Source organism: Balaenoptera physalus (assembly GCF_965194825.1).
Source record: "Balaenoptera physalus genome assembly, chromosome: 15".
Classification (NCBI taxonomy): Eukaryota; Metazoa; Chordata; class Mammalia; order Artiodactyla; family Balaenopteridae; genus Balaenoptera; species Balaenoptera physalus.
In genome coordinates, this window is record NC_138894.1 from 2,250,198 (window position 1) to 2,270,076 (window position 19,879).

Sequence of the window (19,879 nt, forward strand, 5' to 3'; positions counted from 1 at the left end):
TTTTGGTTTTTTCTGGTCACGGACACAGAAGACAGAAACCCACCGCACGTTTTCTTGTACCACATACTTAATTTCTTCCTTCATTCAACCTTGTCAGCATGCTACTCGGTGTCCCCCGTCTCTCCTGCCGTGTGACACGCAGGCCACCCCTGCGCGTCTCAAGGTCCCCGCTGAGGCCGCCCGGGCTGCACTGACAGGGGAGAAAGGAATCCTACGGGGGCATCGGACAGAAGTCCGGTGAGTCCTGGGGTTACCTTCACCCTACAGGCCCTGAGAAGCGTCATTAACATTACTGATGGGAAGAGGGCTGACAAAGCACCTGCACGCTTTCCTTCCTATGAGCACGTGCTATGAAGTCGTTCTGAAGGAGACTTACTTTTCACCCTGCTTTCCGCAGTGAAACTTACCACACTGGTGACAGCACGGAGCAAAGAGCATCTGAAAGTCATGTTCACAGTACTTCCTTCCTTCAAACTGAAACAGAAAGTACCGCCGGCTCGTAAATAGGAAACAATCCCGGGATGAATGGAATTTTTCTGCGGAGACTGGAGGAAAGAGCTTTCTGGACTAAAGTTCTGCCCAGAATCTGTAATCCTCCTGAGATCCGTAAAGGCGGACACACTTCGGTACCTTCCCGGCACCTAGTGTGGGCACAGGAAAGACCCGCTGAGGCCAGAACTGATCCTCCGCCCCCAGAGAAGGGTGAGCTCCTCCACACTGGCTCCACCCGGGGGGATCGGACGAGAGCCACAGACACCCCCCCGGAAAATGTGCACAGACGTACAAACCTCCCCCCACGTTGAAAATACGTACTTACGAACAGTAAATGTGCTAGCATATTTTTTTAAAATGTAAACATTTTTAAATGGGGCCAAAACCCGTTTTAAAAAATATTCTTTTCCTATAGGTGGAAAATGTATCCTTCATTTCTCTCCTTGAACTGTTTTCCTTTCATTTCCCCACAAAAGTTTTATGCTACAACAATACTTTTTCCACTAAGGTCTTTAACTGATCATCCTACCATATTTCTCTGCAATTAAAATGTATTGTGAAACTTTAAAATTTGTTTTACTTTCCAAATCCATAAGGCCCTAAGGGTTAACATTCCTTTTCTTCTGGATTAAGTTATCATTACAATGATTGTTGGTATACAAATGATGAAAACATAGGTATGTTACGAATGTTACATTTTATTCACTATTTAATTATTTACATGAGAAGCAAACCCTAATGAGATGAGCAGGGCCACTCTTTACCCTCACCATTATTTCATGCTTCCATGGATAAAGATGCCTGACCCCTGGGAGACTCAGGGTTCAACATTAATTCTAGATTTATTTTCTATTTTGGGGGTTGCTTGTACCCTTTTCACGTAAATAAGTTGTGGGAATTATATAATGCGTCCCTTTGAATCTCTGAGCTCCTTACAAATTATTTGTCAAAATCACATATTGTTTAATTATCAAAATCCATGCTTAATGATGTTCCAGTTGTCAACTCAATCTCCTCAATTATGGAAATTAGCTGCAGATTTAGCTCATTCAATTTATTAACCATATCCCCTACAGCTTAACTGGCATTCCGGGCAAAGCAGATTTATCTTGTGCCAGAAAAAGTCTTACTTCATTTTTAAACTCAAATGAATGAGCTCTGATACATTTAATGAGTCTATTTTTTAAAGTTACAAACAGAAGATATTAACTCAATACACTATTACTCAATATTCCGTCACAATGCATTGTAACGTGTAGCCCAAAGCAGAAGTTATTTATAAGTGAGATATGTTCCTTTACTGAGTGTATACTGTGTACATTCATAGAAATCTGATATTGAGCTTTTAGCAGTAATTTTTTAAAGAAACATAATATAAAAATGCAGAAATGACTGTGGTTAGAAATGATCAACTTTTTATCTGCCACCCTGTCTTGTTCAGTGGAGGAAGGAGACTCAAACTGTCTCAATTTGCCACTTAAGTTTACTAGTGAAAGGCTGGGTAATGGTAACAAGGCGTCGTAAAGCCTTCGGAAGCAGAGTGCCACTGCGCACGCGAGTGGCAGTTTTAATTTATCAGTTTTTAAAATCAGTATTTTCGATGGAAATAACTTGACCAAAGATCTGTCACAGACTTTTGAGACCCATTAAAATCAAATGTAAGGAGAAAAATAAATGATCAGCAATGACTCTGCATTTAATGAACAGAGAAAGACACATATTGCTTAAAAAAACAAAGCAAAAGGAGGCCAGCAGTTGGCATATATGTTGTATTTGTTAGTAGAAGACTGAAAAGCTTAGGGCCGATTGTGGCTGGAATAAGTCTTTAAAGCTGTGATTCAGGTGGGCAGGACACGGTGGGGCTTAAGGACGCTGCCGTGGACGCAGCCCGGCTGGACCGTGACCCGCTCGGGGCCCGGTGAGCGTCACGCCTGCTCTGCTCGGCTCCCACCGCGCCCGCCCTTCCGCAGCCTCTCTCCACGCCTCTCTCTGTCTTAAAACGATGAGTCCTTTTGAAATTAGGGGACGAGATTAGGGCAAAGTCCTAAAAGACAGTTGTCACGACGACTCCCCACATTCCCAAACCTGCCATCTATCTGCATACAGAACACCCAATACGATTCCTCAGCTGGGCTGCATCCTTAGCAAGAGAATACATAAGGCCGGGAAAGGTGGGTAGCCCTGTGGGTTTAGGGACCCCCCAAAAATCTCTTCTGATGGGGGTCCTAGAGCAATTCGTCAGAGTAAGATTTCAGATCCCTTCCTTTCGTCAAGGGCGAGGACTAAGCGCTATCGTGAATACAAAAATATCATCAGGCAAATCGATTTTAGGATGAACAGGCCCTGAGACCAGAATCTGAGGGTCCAGAAATGGGCCCTTGAAGCCATCCCTATGGCAACCCCCCTGCATGCCCGGGGTGTGCTCCCCCAAATGAAGACTTCAGCAAAGGGCGAGCTTCTTTTGCTAGAACGAGCTGCCTCTTTTCTAAGCATGTAGAAATGATCAGACATACTGTGGCTCGATTTCTGAGCGCAGGAGAAAGGCCGGAGGCTGATCCAAGGTAAAACTCTAGGGTGTGAAATGAAGAAAAGTCAGAACGCATCAAGTTGGAAGAATCAAACTTCCATGAATACTGTCTTTCTAGGTACAACCCAGAACTGGTTTATCATAGAACAAGCCTGTAGAATAAGAAAAACTAATGCTCCAAATTCGCAGTGTTTAACAAAATGCCAAAGAAGCCTGGGACCCGCCAGGATGGGGAGGGGACGCTAGCCAAGAACAGCCCTGCTTTTAATGGTTCTAAGTTTGGTTTGGAGTTCCGTGAAGATTCTCTTTGGGGGGAAAGAAGAATCCTGCCGCTTTAAAGAAAGCTCAGAATTTGAAACTGTGCTGATGGTCTCACCTCCAGCCACATACAGATGTGAGAAGTCTTCCCAGGTTTCCTGCCCACCAGCCTTGCCCCCAGGGTCCAGCTTCCTGAGGAATCACGATTCCTTCCATATTAGAGGAAACGAGGGAAGTAACCTCTTTGTAAAGTCTTCCCACCAAATCACTCACCACAAATGGGTCTTTCCTGTTATGCGTTTGTGATGGGGGTGCGGGGGTCATATTGGGGGAATTCACACTAAGGAGAGAGAAAGGTGAGGTGTCCTGAGCCGAGCTGGGCAGGCTGCCTGGCCTCCCCCGCTCCATCCTGTCGGTAACTTTTCTGGAATCACGTCACTCTGGAACTGTTGGTTCCCCTTTATTTCACAAACCATTTCCTTTGGGGAAAAATTAAGATAATCCTTCTGGAGGAAATCCCTGATGTCACAAAATGAGATTTAGGAAGTGGTGTCATGGCCACACACAGTGTCAGGGCCTGGGGGCCAAATGGGTGTTTCCCCCTGGAAATGGCATTTAATCAACCGCCTGTGACTTGGCCGTTTTACAAACACTTCTCCACGTTATTGGAGAATGATGGGCAAAACTGACAGCCCATGAAGACAGGCTTCTCTCTCAAGATTTAACCGCAACACCAAAGTAAGGATCACGAATCACACGCAGTGTTTTATTCTTACTTGATCACTGTCTTCCGATATGGATAAAGTTAAAAGATGGATAACTTTCAGGGACTTCCTTGGTGGCGCAGTGGTTGAGAATCCGCCTGCCAATGCAGGGGACACGGGTTCAAGCCCTGGTCCGGGAAGATCCCACATGCCGCGGAGCAACTAAGCCTGTGCGCCACAACTACTGAGCCTGCGCTCTAGAGCCCTCGAGCCACAACTACTGAAGCCCATGCGCCTAGAGCCCATGCTCCACAAGAAGAGAAGCCACCGCAATGAGAAGCCCGCGCACCACAACGAAGAGCAGCCCCAGCTCGCTGCAACTAGAGAAAGCCCGCGCGCAGCAACGAAGACCCAACGCAGCCAAAAATAAATAAATAAATTTATATTAAAAAAAAAAAGATGGATAACTTTCATAATCATCAGTAATTAAAAGTTATTTAAAATTAAAATGTAGAAGTAGAATCTTCAAAAAGAGAAAACTGAATTTCAGTGTGGGGAGCGGTTCTAGTTACTACACAGAAAGTGTGTCTTGGCTTCTGGTAAATGACGACGATGTTTTCGTTACAGCTGAGTGATGAGCTGCCCAAGGATGCGTACAAGCACATCTCACTTTATTGCATTCATTTCGCAGATAGCGTGTTTTCTACACACTGAAGGTTTGTGGCAACCCTGCTTCCCGCGAGCCTGTTGGCACCATTTTTCCAACAGCATTATTATTTTTTTTAATTAATTATTTATTTATTATTTATTTTTGGCTGCGTTGGGTCTTTCGTTTCTGCGCAAGGGCTTTCTCTAGTTGCGGCGAGCGGGGGCCGCTCTTCATTGTGTTGCGTGGGCCTCTCACTATCACGCCCCCCCCCACCCCCCGCTGCGGAGCACAGGCTCCAGACGCGCAGGCTCAGTAGTTGTGGCTCACGGGCCCAGCCGCTCCATGGCATGCGGGATCCTCCCAGACCAGGGCCCGAACCCATGTCCCCTGCATTGGCGGGCAGACTCTCAACCACTGTGCCACCAGGGAAGCCCCCAACAGCATTATTTTTAATTAAGGTGTGTATGTTGTTTTTTAGCCATTATGCTACTGTAACTTAATAGACTACATATAGTGTAAATATAACTTTTCTATGTTTTGGGAAACCAAAAAATTCGTGCGACTCGCTTTATTGCAATACTCGCTTTGTTGGGAGGTCTGCACCCAAACCCACACCATCTGAGTCTGCCTGTACTTACCTCCCTGTGCCAATTTACACAAGAAGGGGTATGCTTTCTTCAGGGTCTTTCTTAAGTGAGTTCTTTCTAGAAATACTTTCTAAGTACATTTTATGGCACAGGAATCCACTCTGACTGCAGTCAGAGTCTTAGAGACGGACCACGAGGAGGTCTTGCTCTGTGAAGGGCTCTGCGTACACGGCCTGGGGAACGAGCCATTGAGAACCAACCTGCTGCCAGCACGGGGGAGTTCATTACCAACGGGAAGAGGTGTTAGTGCAGCGGGTCTCGGCCGAGGGTGGCTGTGCTCCCCAGGGGACAGCCGGCAATGCGTGTAGGTACTTCCAGTTGTCACAACTGGGTATGTAAGGGGAGAGACTAGGGGCGTTTCTAACACCCTATGACACACGGGACGCCCCACAGCAAAGCGCCATCCAGCACAGAGGGCCAGCAGTGCGAGGACGGGGACCCTGCTTGGAGCGTGTCCGGGGCCGGCTAACCGACGGGCACTGCGCGTGCCGCCTGCTTCGCGCTCATCACCCGGTCCTGCTGCACGATGTGGCCGGCAGACGCACAGCATGGGAAAGAGAAGGCGACAGAGAGGGAACGGCGGGCCGTGGAAATAAGAAAAATGTCTGGAAAACAGAGCCTGCCTTTCTTCTCCCTTGCTCCCCTGGACTCTCTCTCCTGAGCCCTTTGTCATAATTACTCACTTCAATAAAAAGATCTTAGATTTGAAAAGAGTACGTCAGGGAAAGAACACCATATCGGATACTCAAGGACCACACTAGGTTCTAATCCCATTTATGCCACTATTCTGCTGTCAGCAAGGGCATTTCCGCCTCTCTGGGCCTCAGGGGAGAAAAGGCTTTCCCGGGTGTGGAGACCAGTGTCTGCTCGGGGGCAGGCTCCCTGGAGCCCCGTAAACATGTTCTGGGTCTGACCGCCCTGCTCCGGCTCAGGGGCCGGAGAGCCTCGTGAGACCTCAGGCCCCGCCCCACCCCCTCTCCTCCTGCTCCCCTCACCCTCCTCGGCACCCAGGGCAGCCCCACCCTCCGGCTGTGGGTCACTGGGTCCCCTCTTCCGCTCAGCCCCCCAAACTGTCCCCTGCCGTTCCCAGCCCGAAAGCCATCGCCCTTCACGGAAAGAGAGATTCTCGTTCCAATTGCACGGGTTTCTGTCGTAGGGAACGTGTGTTTCTGGGACACAGCAGGAGCTGGAAAAATGCGTTTGAGTGAATAACATGGTGTTCCCTGAGTTGTGTCCCGACACGCTGCGCCGCAGGCTGGCCGGGTGCTTCCCTCCCAGGGGCACTGTTTCTATGGGAAAATGCTGTCGAGTTGGCCAACAACTGACTTACTAATGACCTTTAAAAACCACCGTTCCTTCCTCAGGAATGGCCTATAAAACAGAAAAGTTTAAAATCTGCGTGGTAGAAGGAGAAGGAGAAATCAAACAGTGGCCATCTCTGGGTATCACATAACTCTACGTATATGTATTATCACATAGAGAGACACGTGCAAATGCGTAAGGAGGTGATCACACGCGCGCATGCGTGCACGCACGCACACACACACACACACACACACACACTGTCGTCCTCGCTCACAGCTCGGGGTCATCCCTAGACCAGCCCCCCCAAAGTAGATGTGAGAAGGGGGTTCCAGGACTGGTCAGAATGAACACACGCGAGCGCGGGCCACGTGGTGACACCACAGGATCAGGGAGAACAAGTGTTGGGGAAGAAGAGGAGACACAGAGAAGAGCTGGATACGGAGGGGGTGCCCCCTTCCCCCCCAAACAAGAGCCCCTTTAGGACACAGGTGCTGGGAGTCGTGGGGCCAGAGGAAGCGGGCTGTGCTGGGGCGGGGCGGGGGGCACCCGCAGGGCGGGCGGGCGAGCCCCCGGGACCCGCCAGCGTCACCGCCCAGGGCCACCCCCACCCTCGCGCACCGCCTGTGGCTGCTGCCCGCCGGCACCCACCTCGTAGAAGAGGCCCTCGGGGAACTGCTGGAAGCATTGGGCACACACGAAGCACTGCTCGTGGTACAGCTCGCCGTTGCTGTTGACGATCTTCTCGGCGGGCGCGAAGCCGCCCCGGCAGCGCTCACAGCTGGCGTTGGCCAGGGCGTTGGCCATGTTGCTGCAACACACAAGGGACACAGGTCACGGACGCGGCCCTTCCCAGGAGCTCAGTCTGAGGCCACAGCAATCGTATCTTGTCCATAAAGCCCGTTTCCCGCTTGCGACCCAAGGTCTCAACCCCACCCAGCGTCCGGGGTGCAGACCCTCTGGTTCGCCGACATTCCTGCACCTCCTGCCAAATGCCCACGAGCGCACCCACACCACCTTCCAGGAGGCAGGGACGCAGGGGGCACCGAGAGCCGCCTCAAGGGCTGAGCCGACAGCCTGACAAGCGGCCTCATTAAGTCCCCCCCACGTGGGTCAGGACACGCTGAAGGCCCGGCCAGACGCAGGCCCCCTCACACCCGCCGTGAGGGCCTGCGGAAAGCAGCTTCAGTAGCTCTACAACCCGCCAAACGCCTTAGCCCTATAATCCAATTGGGAAGACAAATGTTGAACACTAATATTACAAAATGTATCTTAAAAGCACAGAATCTTCCACTCTGAAGATCATTTTACAGATGGTGAAGTGCAGGTTCAGGGACGAACGAGCCCAACCTTGCAAAGCTGTCCAGTTCCCAGGAGACACAGGCCCAGAATCCAGGTCCCCCGCCCACGAGTCACAACCAGATGACGGTGTCACGTCAAATGCTCGAGAGGAACCGCTACAAGACCCCGGCTGGTGAGTCCGGGCCGGGGTCCCCCTGGACCCCAGCACACGCGGGTGTTTCCAGTAAAGGCCCACGTCCCACCCAACCCTGTGCAGCCTGGAGGAAAAGCATCCAATCAAGCCCGTGACCAGACCACTGCTTACTCTGAATCTCACATAAAGGAACGGCCTCCAGGTGGGAAGGTCCCCAGGCAGAGCAGGCACTGGCCCAGCCAGCTTCGTGGTTTGCAAGTTTATTTTCAGATATCCAGACCCCACTCAGAGCACACGCTCTGCTCTGTGGCCGGCCCCGGGGCAGCTTCTCTCCACCCAGACACCCAGTCAGCCCAGCTGGGGAAGTCATCGCCGACATCCTCCGAACCTTCCCAGCCCCCCAAGCGGCAGGTGGGCGGGGGTCCCTCCCGCAGGCAGATGGGCTGCCCCGTCCCGTCACAGCCTACATCTCAGCCTACATCTCGCTGCTTCCTTAGCAAGGTTGGCACGGCGCATGCTTCACCCCCGCCTACCCCAGCGGAAGACAACCCCGCCCTCTTCCCCCAAAGCTCTCACCCAGCAGTATCCTGCCCTGGGGTATTCACACTCCACCAGAAGTGCCATGTTCACAACCCCACCCCAAGCAAAACGCAATTCAAACACCACCAGAAAAGGAAGGAAGGGAGGCAGCCTCACTGCTTGTGGCAAACCTGACCTGAGTCTCATACCAAATTGAATTTTCTACTTTGTCACTGCAAAATTACTGTGGATCAGGGAGAAAAACCCATCAACTCCCTTCGTCACCTGGCTTTGCCATAAGCCAGACGAACGGTGGTAGTTTTATCAAAGCTCTGGAAAGGCTTGTTGCCCCCCTTCTCCAAAGGGGGGGGCCAGCATCCACAGGTGTCCCTCGACGAGGTGTGCTCAGCCCACAGCTGCCCCCATGGGCCTAGGACCATTTTGAGGATGAAATAAGAAAAAGTATATAAAACCACTTTGGAAACCAGAAGATGCTACTCAAATATGAAGCATTATTATTACTTTAAAACTTTCTCAAAAGAGTCACCAAATTCTCAATGATTTTAGTAGAACCCCAAGAGAGCTACAAAAGAAGAAATCCTGGAACATCCTGACTCATGATTTCCTAGATCAGTGACCCTCTCGGGGTGGAAATGTCCTCCCTTTTCCCACATCTCTGTGGGAGGCCACATTTTCTTTATAAACATCATGTGAAACAACAACATATTGCAGAAGGATGAATGCAGGTGAAACAGTTTTATCAAGACAGACATTAATGAGATTTGCAAAAATGTAATACAATGCCACTCTTCCCCCCAAGTTTTCTCATTTTGGAAACATTTTTCATAAAAACTTAATTAATATTAATATGTATTAATATTATTAATGTGTGATGAGCTTATTGTTATTTTAAATGAACTAATAAATACTTAAAATTTTTCTCAGTTTTATTTTCTAATACAGTAAATGCTGATAAAACAAAAGCTATCTGGAGACCTCAATATTGTTTTAAGAATGTAAACGGGTCCCAAGATCAAAATATTTATCATTGACCTATTTATACTCATTACACTATAGACCGTTTACATTCAAGTTCAAATACTCAAATAGTTAGAAAACAGATAGACACATTATACAAACAAGTTTTCCCCACACACAGGAAAAATAAAGTAGCTTTAGAGATAAAGTAATATGTATTTTTGAAGAAGTACTCATTTTAATAACAAGCAGGAAAAGAAAAGAAACAGAACATTAGAGGAATCTTCCAGGAAAACAACCAACCAATAGTCTCACCCACCTACTCAACTGTTTACATTATTTCCCTTCCTCTCTTGTCTCTGACCCTCTGGCACCGTGTATTTTTTTTTTTAATAGGCTGTTTTTAGAGCAGTTTTAGGTTTACAGCAAAACTGAGTGGAAGATACAGAGAGTTCCCATACACCCCCGACCCTGCAGGCACAGTGTCCCCAATTGGCCAGCATCCCCTGGATGGGAAACTGACACACACATTCTTTCCACAGCGACTGTCACAGTTAACACAGATGATAGAAGCTACTTATTAAAAGTCAGGGATGATAGAGCTGTCACTTGGTTAGTTATAATTAATAGGCTAATTTTTCAGAAAAGGATTTCCTTTTCCTTTTCCTTTCTGTCAGGAAACATACACCTCGGGGAACAGAAAAGCCTTTGTAACTGTCCGGTCAGAATTGCTTTGGCCGACCTGCTTCCACACATCAGCTGCACACAGAAAACCTCGAGCTTCCCCTTGTTCAAGTGCCTCGTTTATCAAAGCATGCGAAACAAAACCTCCAGCGTTAAAGTGCAGAAATGTAAACCCTAAAAGCCTCTTGACAGTTTACCAAGTGTTTTGGTTACAGTGTAATTATAATTGCCCAATTAGTCTTAAACAGAGCTCCTCAGGAGTTGTGAAGAGAAGCAACATCTGTTGCAAAAGCGCAGGGAACGGATGGGTGGAAACAGAGAATCAGGCCCGTTAAACGCTCCTTCTGGCTAATGACTCCTTGGAGGCCCCAGGCACTCCCAGCTTCCAACAGGGAGACCTCAGGGCTGCACGGGCAGCCACTGAAGGCAGAGCTGGACGCCCCCTCCACCCCGGGAGGCCCCACTGAAGGTGGGGTGATGTCAAAGCCCAAGGCAGGGAACTCGAGCCGCAGGAGAGGGCTGGGAGGGGCACTCACAATTTGATGTAGAAGTCACAAAACTCCTTGTAGACCCTGACGTCGCTGTGCCTGCGCTGTAGCCTGGACACGGCCCTCTCATCCTGGCCACAGGGCACCCGGTGTTCCCCGTTACAGGCCGCCGGGGGGACCTCCTCGCCCTCCGGGATGGCAGCGGGGCGCGGGCCCGGGAGCGCCATCGCGGAGCGGAACGGGGGACCAGAGGGACCCGGACGGAGGCACGACACCCAGGCGGCGTCCCGGTCACTCCCCTCCCCGCTCCCACACGTCAGCGGCTCCAGGGTCGCGCCGGCCCCTTCACATTAAGAGCTCCGGGCAAGGCAGTTGTGCCCGAGACGGCGTGGATTCGCTGAGGGTCTGGAAGCTCCAGGAACTTTCCCCCGCGCACACGGGACCGGCTGTGCGGCGGCCCGGCCGCCCTCGGGAGGATGGAACAGATGTGCGGGGGCTGCAGGCATGAACCCTGCTCCGTGACGCTGGCGAAGTGACAGCTCAGTCCCAGGCTTGGCAGGGGAAGAGCCGGCGTCCAGTTACACCTCCTTCCGTTTGGCCCCAGCTGAGCCTGTAACCAAGGCAGCCCGTCCTTCTGGGCCTTTGTCACGGATAAAAGATAAAGGATAAAGGATGCGCTGCGGGCTCGCTGTGCTCCTTCCACGCCACTGTCGGCTCCAGCGCACCAGGGTCAGCCGCAAAGCGATGAGGACACGGCGCCCTGGGGCGGTGAAAGGGGCCCGGTCTCTGCAAACCGACCTCTCGGCAGCCCTGTGCCTCCCGCCAGGCCAAGGCGAGCAGGTGGGAATCTAACAAATACAGCAGACTAGCGAACACAACAAAAAGGAAGCAGACTCACAGATGCAGAGAACAGAAGAGTGGTTTCCAGGGGGGAGAGGAAGGGGGGAGGGGGAGGCAGGGGCGGGGGGGTGCTAAGAGACACAGACTGCTACGTATAAAGCAAATAAGCTACAAGGCTACACTGCACAGCACAGGGAATACAGCCAGTATCTTCTAATAACTATAAATGGAGCATAACCTTTAAAAATGGTGACTCACTAGATTGTACACCTGTAACTTAAACAATATTGTACAACTATACTTCAAGTTTAAAACGTCAAGAAAATAATTTAAAAATTAAAAAAAAATGTAAACCTACATGGTTATATAAGATGCTGAAATTATATTTAGTGGGTTTTTAAAAAAAAAAAATTTAGTGTTTTAATCAATCAAAAAGAAAAAAAGAAAACCTAGGGAGCAGGTGAAAGGCACACTGACTGACAGAGCAGGTCACACGAGAGACAGAAGGGCCATGAAATCATCAGCAAACAGACAAAACGCGTCTGAGACGTCCGCAGCATGACGGCCAGAACTGTAAACAGCGTTCCTAGGTGCTCACTGCCGTGTCCCCAGGAGGTACAGGTGGGGAAACCGGGGCACGAAGAGGCTGGATGACCAGGAAGTAGGTGGTGGAGCCGAGATTTAAAGCCAGGTGGTCTGATGCCAGAGACGAGATGCTAACTCTCCGGGGGAGAACGGTTACACGTGGTCACTGGGGAGCAAAACAGGTTATCCAGGAGGGCTGGGTGGTGCATACAAAACGGGCTAGAGGCCGAAAAGGGGACACGCTCTCCCCACTCTGGACCCTAAGGATCTCAGGGTACAGGTGAGAATGGCCCCGGCCCAGGGCCTGCAGGGGATGGAGCAAGAGGCTCGCCATCTTCACACAGGAAAGAAACAGCCTCGGGGTTAAAACATTTTTGTTTACAGTGACCATGTGGAATAGAGAGGGAAGGAGACAGCTGGTGTGGAGAGACACACAGACACACACACTGACACACAGACACAGACACACTGACACACACTCAGACACACACTGACACACACACATAAACACGCACACACACACTGACACACACACTCAGACACACACTGACACAGACACACTGACACACATAGACACACAGACACACACTGACACACAGACACTCACAGATACACTGACACACACAGACACAAAGATGCGTGACAGGTACTTGTTGGTGAGTGAAAGGGGCTAATCATCTGTCTACCTGGTCTGGAAAACCATGAAAATCAGCTGCTGTTGGCACATCTAAAAACGTAGCCAATTATCCCATTCCCTCCATAACGACTAGTCCCATCTCTACTAGACAGGAAAGCAGGACTGCGGAGAAGCTGATGGTTCCCGAACACACGACGCGATGAAGTCTCTCATCCAGCAAGGAACTAAAGATAATGTGAAGGACCTGCAATCACATTTTAAACTTTTTATTTTGACATAATTATAGTCACAGGAAGTTACAAAGATTGTACAGAGAAGACCTTTGTACCCTTCACACAGCTTCCCAATCACTACATCTTATGTACAATCAAAACCAGGACTCTGGGCTTCCCTGGTGGCGCAGTGGTTGAGAATCTGCCTGCCAATGCAGAGGACACGGGTTCGAGCCCTGGTCTGGGAAGATCCCACATGCCACGGAGCAACTGGGCCCGTGAGCCACAATTACTGAGCTTGCGCGTCTGGAGCCTGTGCTCCGCAACAAGAGAGGCCATGATAGTGAGAGGCCCGCGCACCATGATGAAGAGTGGCCCCCACTTGCCACAACTAGAGAAAGCCCTCGCACGGAAACGAAGACCCAACACAGTCATAAATAAATAAATAAAAAAAAAAAAAAAAAAAAAAAGAACCAATGATCCATCAGATCAGTTGCTCCGCATTAAAAAAAAAAAAAAACCAGGACTCTGACGCCAGCGCGATGTGTGTACACTTCTGTGTCACCTTGTCACACCTTGTAGATTCGTGTAACCGCCACCCCCATCCAGACCTGGAGCTTTTCCATCCCCACAAAGACCTCTCTCACGTCCCCTCTGATGGTCACACCCACCCTCCAGCAACACCCTAGTCTGTTTTCCATCCATGTAACTATAATTTAGAGAATGTTTTTGCTGTGGACTGAATGTCTGTGTCCCCAGAATTCATACTGACAGCCTAATCCCAAGGCAATGGGATCTGGAGATGGCCCTGTGGGGTGTCACCAGGGTCGAATGAGGTCATGAGGGAGGGGCGTTAATCCCCCAGGATGGGGTCAGAGACACCCAGGCGAGAAGACAGCCAGAGACAGCCGCCCACCAGCCAGGACGTGGGCCCCCAGCAGACAGCATCCGCTGGAGCCTTGATCTTGAGTTTCCCAGGCCCCAGAACCTTGAGAAACAAACCCTTCCTTAAGCCATGCAGCTATGGCATTTTTGTTACAGCAGCCGAGCTGACTAAGACAGCTGCATAGAGGGAATCACGCAGCCTGTGACCGTCTGAGACTGGCCTTTTTCACTCAGCAAATGCCCGTGAGACCCACCAAGTTGTCACATATGTGGATTGCCTGTTCTTTTCACTGCTGAGTAGTATTCTGTGGTGTGCACACACCACAGCTTGTTTAACCATCACCCACTGGAGGACACTTCAGTAGCTTCCGGTTTGGGGCTGTTGTGAATCCAGCTGTGGGTAAGTTTCTGGGTGAATATAAGGTTTAATTTCTCTGGGATAAATGTTCCAGGGCGAGATTACTGAGTTGTATGAGAAGGGTACGTTTAGTTTTTTAAGAAACCGCCAAGCTGTTTTCTAGAGTGGTTGTACCACTGTACATGCCCACCAGCAAAGCATGAGAGATTCAATTCCTCCACATCCTCGCCAGCATTTGGTGTTATCATTATTTATTTTAGCTGTTCTAATAGGTGTGTAGTCCCAATTTTATTATGTATATGTATTAAGTTCACATATACGCAGGTAAGTACAAAGAAGAAGTCAGAAATGTCACTCCACCAGATAATCGTACTGACAGAAGGGAAAAAGAGTAATACATGTTATTTGGGAAAAAACTCAAACGCTACAGAGATGTACAGCATGAACAGTAAGGTGTCTTACTATTTACTTTGTGTTTGTCCTACTAATCTCAACTGTGCCTTTGACGGACTAAAGCGCTCACTAAAGAATGACTTGATTCTGATCACCAAGGCCAAGAGTTGAGGTTGCGATCAGGGCAAATCCGGTCTGTTGTGTGTTTTGTTTCCCCGGCGCCCTGAATGCAGCCAAGCTCGGCAATCTCTCCACGGACGGAGCCGCCAGAGGCTGTGCCTGGACAGGAAACGCGCCCCGACCCTCCTCCCCACCAGCTACTAACTGTTCCACACCCTCCACGAGGTCCTTCTTTCCAGACTGTGCTGGAAACTTCGTACAGAGTCCCTCCGCTCTTGAAGCTCTGCTGTTTCGGGAACACTGTGCGAAGGCGAAGCAGGAGGAGACCCTCCTTTTTCCCGGTTTCCTCTCCCTCCAGCTGGAACCGCGCTGACGAGGGCGCACAGTTGCCCCAGAGACACCGACCTGCCACAGTAGTCCAAGCCCCAGGTGCCCTCTGCCCATCAGCACAAGGGCACCGCGGCAGATGCGGAGGGGTAGATGAGGCTCCGTCTTACACTTCTGCCGCATCTCATTCTCTCCTCCTTTCATTTTTTTATCACCGAGGTGTAGCCTAACTGGGAGCTGGGTCGAGGGGCAGGCTGAGGTTTGAAGGGAGGAGACGGAAGAGCCGCGGCCCTTCATCACACATCTCCCCCTGCCGGCCTCGTCCCAGGAGCAGGTTCTCGCAGAGAAGCTCTCAGGGCAGAGGGGTCCCTGTGCCTTCCATGCGCCCCTCATGCTCAAACAACACAGGAGCGAGAGGCGAGGCTGCAGGGCCGCCGGCTGATGGGGAGGAGCGGACGGATGGTCGCCTCGGCCCCAAGGGCATCCCGGGGCGGGGGGGCGGGTGGACGCCTGGCCTCGGCAGCCCTACTGTTGGGGTCTCAGCTTCTTAAAAAGTAACTGCTCGAGTAACTTCCTTACCTCACACGTGTCACATCTGAACACACGGAACTTCTGCTACGCGCTCACGATTCTACAGACCTAACCGGTACGTAAGAGGCACCCGCTCAGCACACAGGCACGTCCACGTGTGACAGGAGCTGCCTGGGGATGCACGTGTTCCCTCCACCGCTCATGCAGGTGACAAGTGCGTCTCTCCCCGGGCCCTGGAGCCGAGGGCAGACCCGTGACTACGCGGCATCCACTGGTCAGGGCACCACACGCCCAAAGGGTTGCACAGGACAGTCGGCTGGTCCCGCACGTCCCCATCCAGCCATGCGGAGTGGAGCTCAAACACGCGTGTAATTTCTCCAAGAAGGCAGGGGGTAATCTGAGGCCAAGTAAACACCATTGCTCAATTTTCATAGCCAGGCATTTTGTTACTTTTAACCCATTTTTGGCACTTAATAATGTCACTCTTAGAAATGCAAACAATCCTTTTAGACTGTGGTTGTAACCATGAGAAAAACATTTATCTGAACTCCCTTGACTGAAATCACTGCAGCCCATGCAGCGCAGCAAAACAGCCCTTGAAGCAGGTGCGAAGCTGTTGTATAAAACATCCCAAAGCCATTTTTTTCTGAACAGTGGGCCTGTAAGGTGGTTTCCTGGGTCCTGGGTTCCCAAAGGTTCTTCCCGAGAGTTTCCATCACCGGCTCAGGCCTCCTCCTCACCAAGGCTGACCTGGATCTCTGGGGGATCCCCCAGGACAGGCCTGGACCCCAGACGTCCATCCAGAGTGGAGAGACTTGTTGTATGCTGGGCAGTGGCTCAGTCCTTTAGGGCCACTGTAACCAAACACCACCGACCAGGTGGCTTATACACAACAGAAATTCATGTCTCACGGTCCTGGTGGCTGGAAGCCCGAGACCAAGGCACCAGCGTGGCCGTGTGCGGTGAGGACTCTCCCGTTCCCCTGGGTCCTGGCCGGCACCTCCTCGCTGAGCCCACACACAGCGCAGGGGCAGGGGCTCTGTGCGTCCGTTCACGAGACCTTCACCCCGCCCCCCGACCTCATCACCTCTTAACACCACATCGCGCGTTAGGACTTCTGTACATGAATTGAGGGGGTGCACAAACACTCAGACCAGAGCAGGTAGGACCTGGGACCCTGGCTGAGTGTGCTTGACTGCGTGTTAGATGCCAAACCACACGCAGCACGTCTGCTGTTGAGCTGACCACTCCCGTGTCCTGCACAGAAGGGTTCAAGTCCATCGACCCAGCTAACGTCATGATTTCAGCCAGAACAAATTCCGCCCCTGAGGAAACACCCTGCCCAAGACAAATAACCTGCTCAGAGGCGACAGACCAAGAAAGGGCAGCTATTTCCACCAGCTCAAACACTGAGTGTAAGCCTGAGCATGGTTGGCAAAGTCAAAAACGCAACTTTTTAATAACTGGTACCTTTTAAATTCAAATTCCCTCAAATAGCAACAACTGAATTACACGCACCGCTATCAAATATTTCATCTACGTTTTAAAAAAAATTTTTATTGGAGTATCGCTGATTTACAACGTTGTGTTAGTTTCAGGGGTACAGCAAAGTGAATCAGTTATACATATACATAGATCCACTGTTTTTTAGATTCTTTTCCCATATAGGTCATTACAAAGTACTGAGTAGAGCTTCCTGTGCTCTACAGTAGGTCCTCATCTACGTGGCTGAACATGTTGACCGATTGCCTGTAAAAAGCGGGCCCTGACATAGGAAACGTGCTGTTAATGCTGCCCCTGTCACACAGGCAGAGTCGCTGTGTGGATGTGACCCCAGCGCCTGGGAGGAGCTTCTCCAACCTCTATCCACAGGAACCCGGGGCGTGCGGAGTGTGGGGATGGCAAACCAGCTATTTTCACTGTTTCTCTATTTCACTCAAATGGAAAACCTACTCTGATTTTCCTCTCCTATTAAAACAAAACAATCGTGACATGCAGTAAAGATAGCGGTGCTGGAAAGGTCCTTCTCATACCCCCGTCCTGCACAAATGCCCCGTTCCGTCCAACAGACGGGAGAGACAGGGCACTGCTGCTACCAGGACGCCTGCCCCATCCGTTAAACTGTTCCCAGCTCCTGGCTGCAGAGAAGGAAAGCATCCACCATGAGGGGCCAGAGAGAAGAGACTCGGCGTCACGCCTCCTCCAACCCAGTGGAAATGAGGGAGCTGCACACCTGTCACCTGCTGTGCAGGCCCAGCCCGGGCAGCAGGGGGACGGGGAAGCGTGGAAGGCGACTTCACACATGGAGGTCTGGGGAAGTCACTCTGGCTTATACACAAGTTAACTCAAACTTTATGCCCGTGTGTGGCCTATGAAGCAAACGCCGTACGTCTGCTTTCGTTATTAAAGAAAAGTGCGCAGTGACCAGAAGTAAAGAGCGTCCTTGTTAATACAAAGATGAACTGCCCCCCTTCCCGGGACGCCAGCGCTGGCCCTCCCTGGATGATAAGCCTCCCTCCCCAGGTGCCAAGGCCACGCTGACTCACTGCGTACGTGCTGGTCTGTTGTTTTTAAACCTTGAAGGAATGCATCCCTGGCTTGTTTAATGTTCTTTGTTCTGATGAAATATAAAACTGTGCTGGGGCTTCCCTGGTGGCGTAGTGGTTGAGAATCTGCCTGCCGATGCAGGGGACACGGGTTCGAGCCCTGGTCTGGGAAGATCCCACATGCCGCGGAGCAACTAGGCCCGTGAGCCACAACTACTGAGCCTGCGCGTCTGGAGCCTGTGCTCCGCAACAAGAGAGGCCGCGATGGTGAGAGGCCCGCGCACCGCGATGAAGAGTGGCCCCCACTTGCCGCAACTGGAGAAAGCCCCCGCAAAGAAACGAAGACACAACGCAGCCATAAATAAATAAATAAAATTAAAAAAAAAATTGTGCTGAAAACCCTGCTTCTCCAGAGCAGTTCCTCAGAGTTACCTGAGAGGCTGTCTTCCGGGCTAGAGTCCTCCCAGTTTGGCTCAGAAAAACGCCCCAAACTCCTTTCTATTCCTGTTCTAGATTGTTTATTGATTACTTCCATCAACAGGAGCAAAAGGCAAAATCTTTAATAGCAGAAAACTGGCGAATGATGTGTGCAGCGGGCAGCCCCGCGTGCAGGGACATGGGGCACCGGGACAGCAGGGCCCGACTGCACGGCTTTGTGGGGTGAGCTAGACTCCCCGACCCCGTCGGCCCACACACGGTGTAGCTTGTTACAGAAAGTGTACAAAAGGCAGAGAAGACTCACCACATTCCTGCCACACACAGAGGTCTGGGGAAGTCTTTGTATCTTTATATGAAGAAGGACTTGACTTCTGTCAGTGTGCACTTTTCTTTACTAATTAAAGCAAGTGTACGGCGTATGCCTGATAGGCCACAAACAGGCGTAAAATCTGAGTTAACTCGTGTATAAGCCAGAGGGACGTCCCCAGACCTCCGTGTGTGGAGACAGCCTGATAACACCCAATCCCTTTTCTTGTCAAAATGCACGCACACTCGAGAGGGCTGTTGCCACGTGGTTGTTTACAATCGCCTTTACTGGTGACGATCAAATGTTCCCAGCACTGAGGGCACCACTCAAGCGGACAGGGACACTCCAGGCCCTTTTCTGCCGAGCTTTCCCGGAGCTTCCGGCCCTCTGAGGCCCGCCCAGCGCTCAGATCCTCCTGTGAAGCTCCTCTGACATTCCGCCTGTGCTGACCTGCGGGCCCGGGAGCCGCGGGATCTGGGAAGATCTAACCCTGCTCCACCCTGGAGAGGGACCGGCGCCGCACGGAGACACTCCGCCACCGGCCCCGTCACGCTCCCCCATCTCCCAACAGCTGGACCAGCCCCGTGTGCAGTCGCAGGGGACGGGATGGGCCAGCTGGTGGGCAGACTGCCGCCCTCCCCCGGGACTGGATGACTCCATCTAAGGGTCTCACTCACCACCTCAGCCTGGTTTCATCCCCTCAGTAAAGAAACTGCCCCCACCCCCCGAACTGTCATCACGGCTGGAATCTGGAACTGGGCTCCCAGGTTCCCTCCCACTGGGTCCCCACGGTCACTCAAACAAGCAGGGTTCGGTCAGCTTGAAGAACATGCTCAGAATTCCTCTTACAGGCTGGGCCGTTTTCTCTGCGTGTTTAGCCGTCTCCGTGGGAAAACGCCCCTGGAGCAGCCCTCCACTCTCGGGTCACTTCTCCCTGGCACTCATACTGTGATCCACAAACACACCGTCTCACCCTGAAACATCCTTTTTACGGGATCTATCGTGTCCTGACCAAAA

At 51.1% G+C, this 19,879-nt stretch overlaps 1 protein-coding gene across 15 annotated transcripts in view; it reads right to left on the bottom strand.

Annotated features, from left to right (window-relative positions):
* Positions 1-19,879, bottom strand: part of LIMS1 (LIM zinc finger domain containing 1) — a 104,541-nt gene that overhangs the window by 9,936 nt on the left and 74,726 nt on the right. For 7 of the 15 annotated variants that reach the window (XM_082426520.1, XM_082426521.1, XM_082426509.1 and 4 more), the window contains 2 exons: positions 7,231-7,390; positions 408-474 (listed from right to left, as the gene is read on the bottom strand). In XM_082426520.1, the coding sequence (XP_082282646.1) occupies positions 408-474; positions 7,231-7,390 (227 nt within the window). Of the gene's footprint in view, positions 1-407; positions 546-7,230; positions 7,391-10,731; positions 11,047-19,879 lie in introns of those variants that run through there. The other 8 variants (XM_082426510.1, XM_082426515.1, XM_082426508.1 and 5 more) reach the window with 3 other exon arrangements.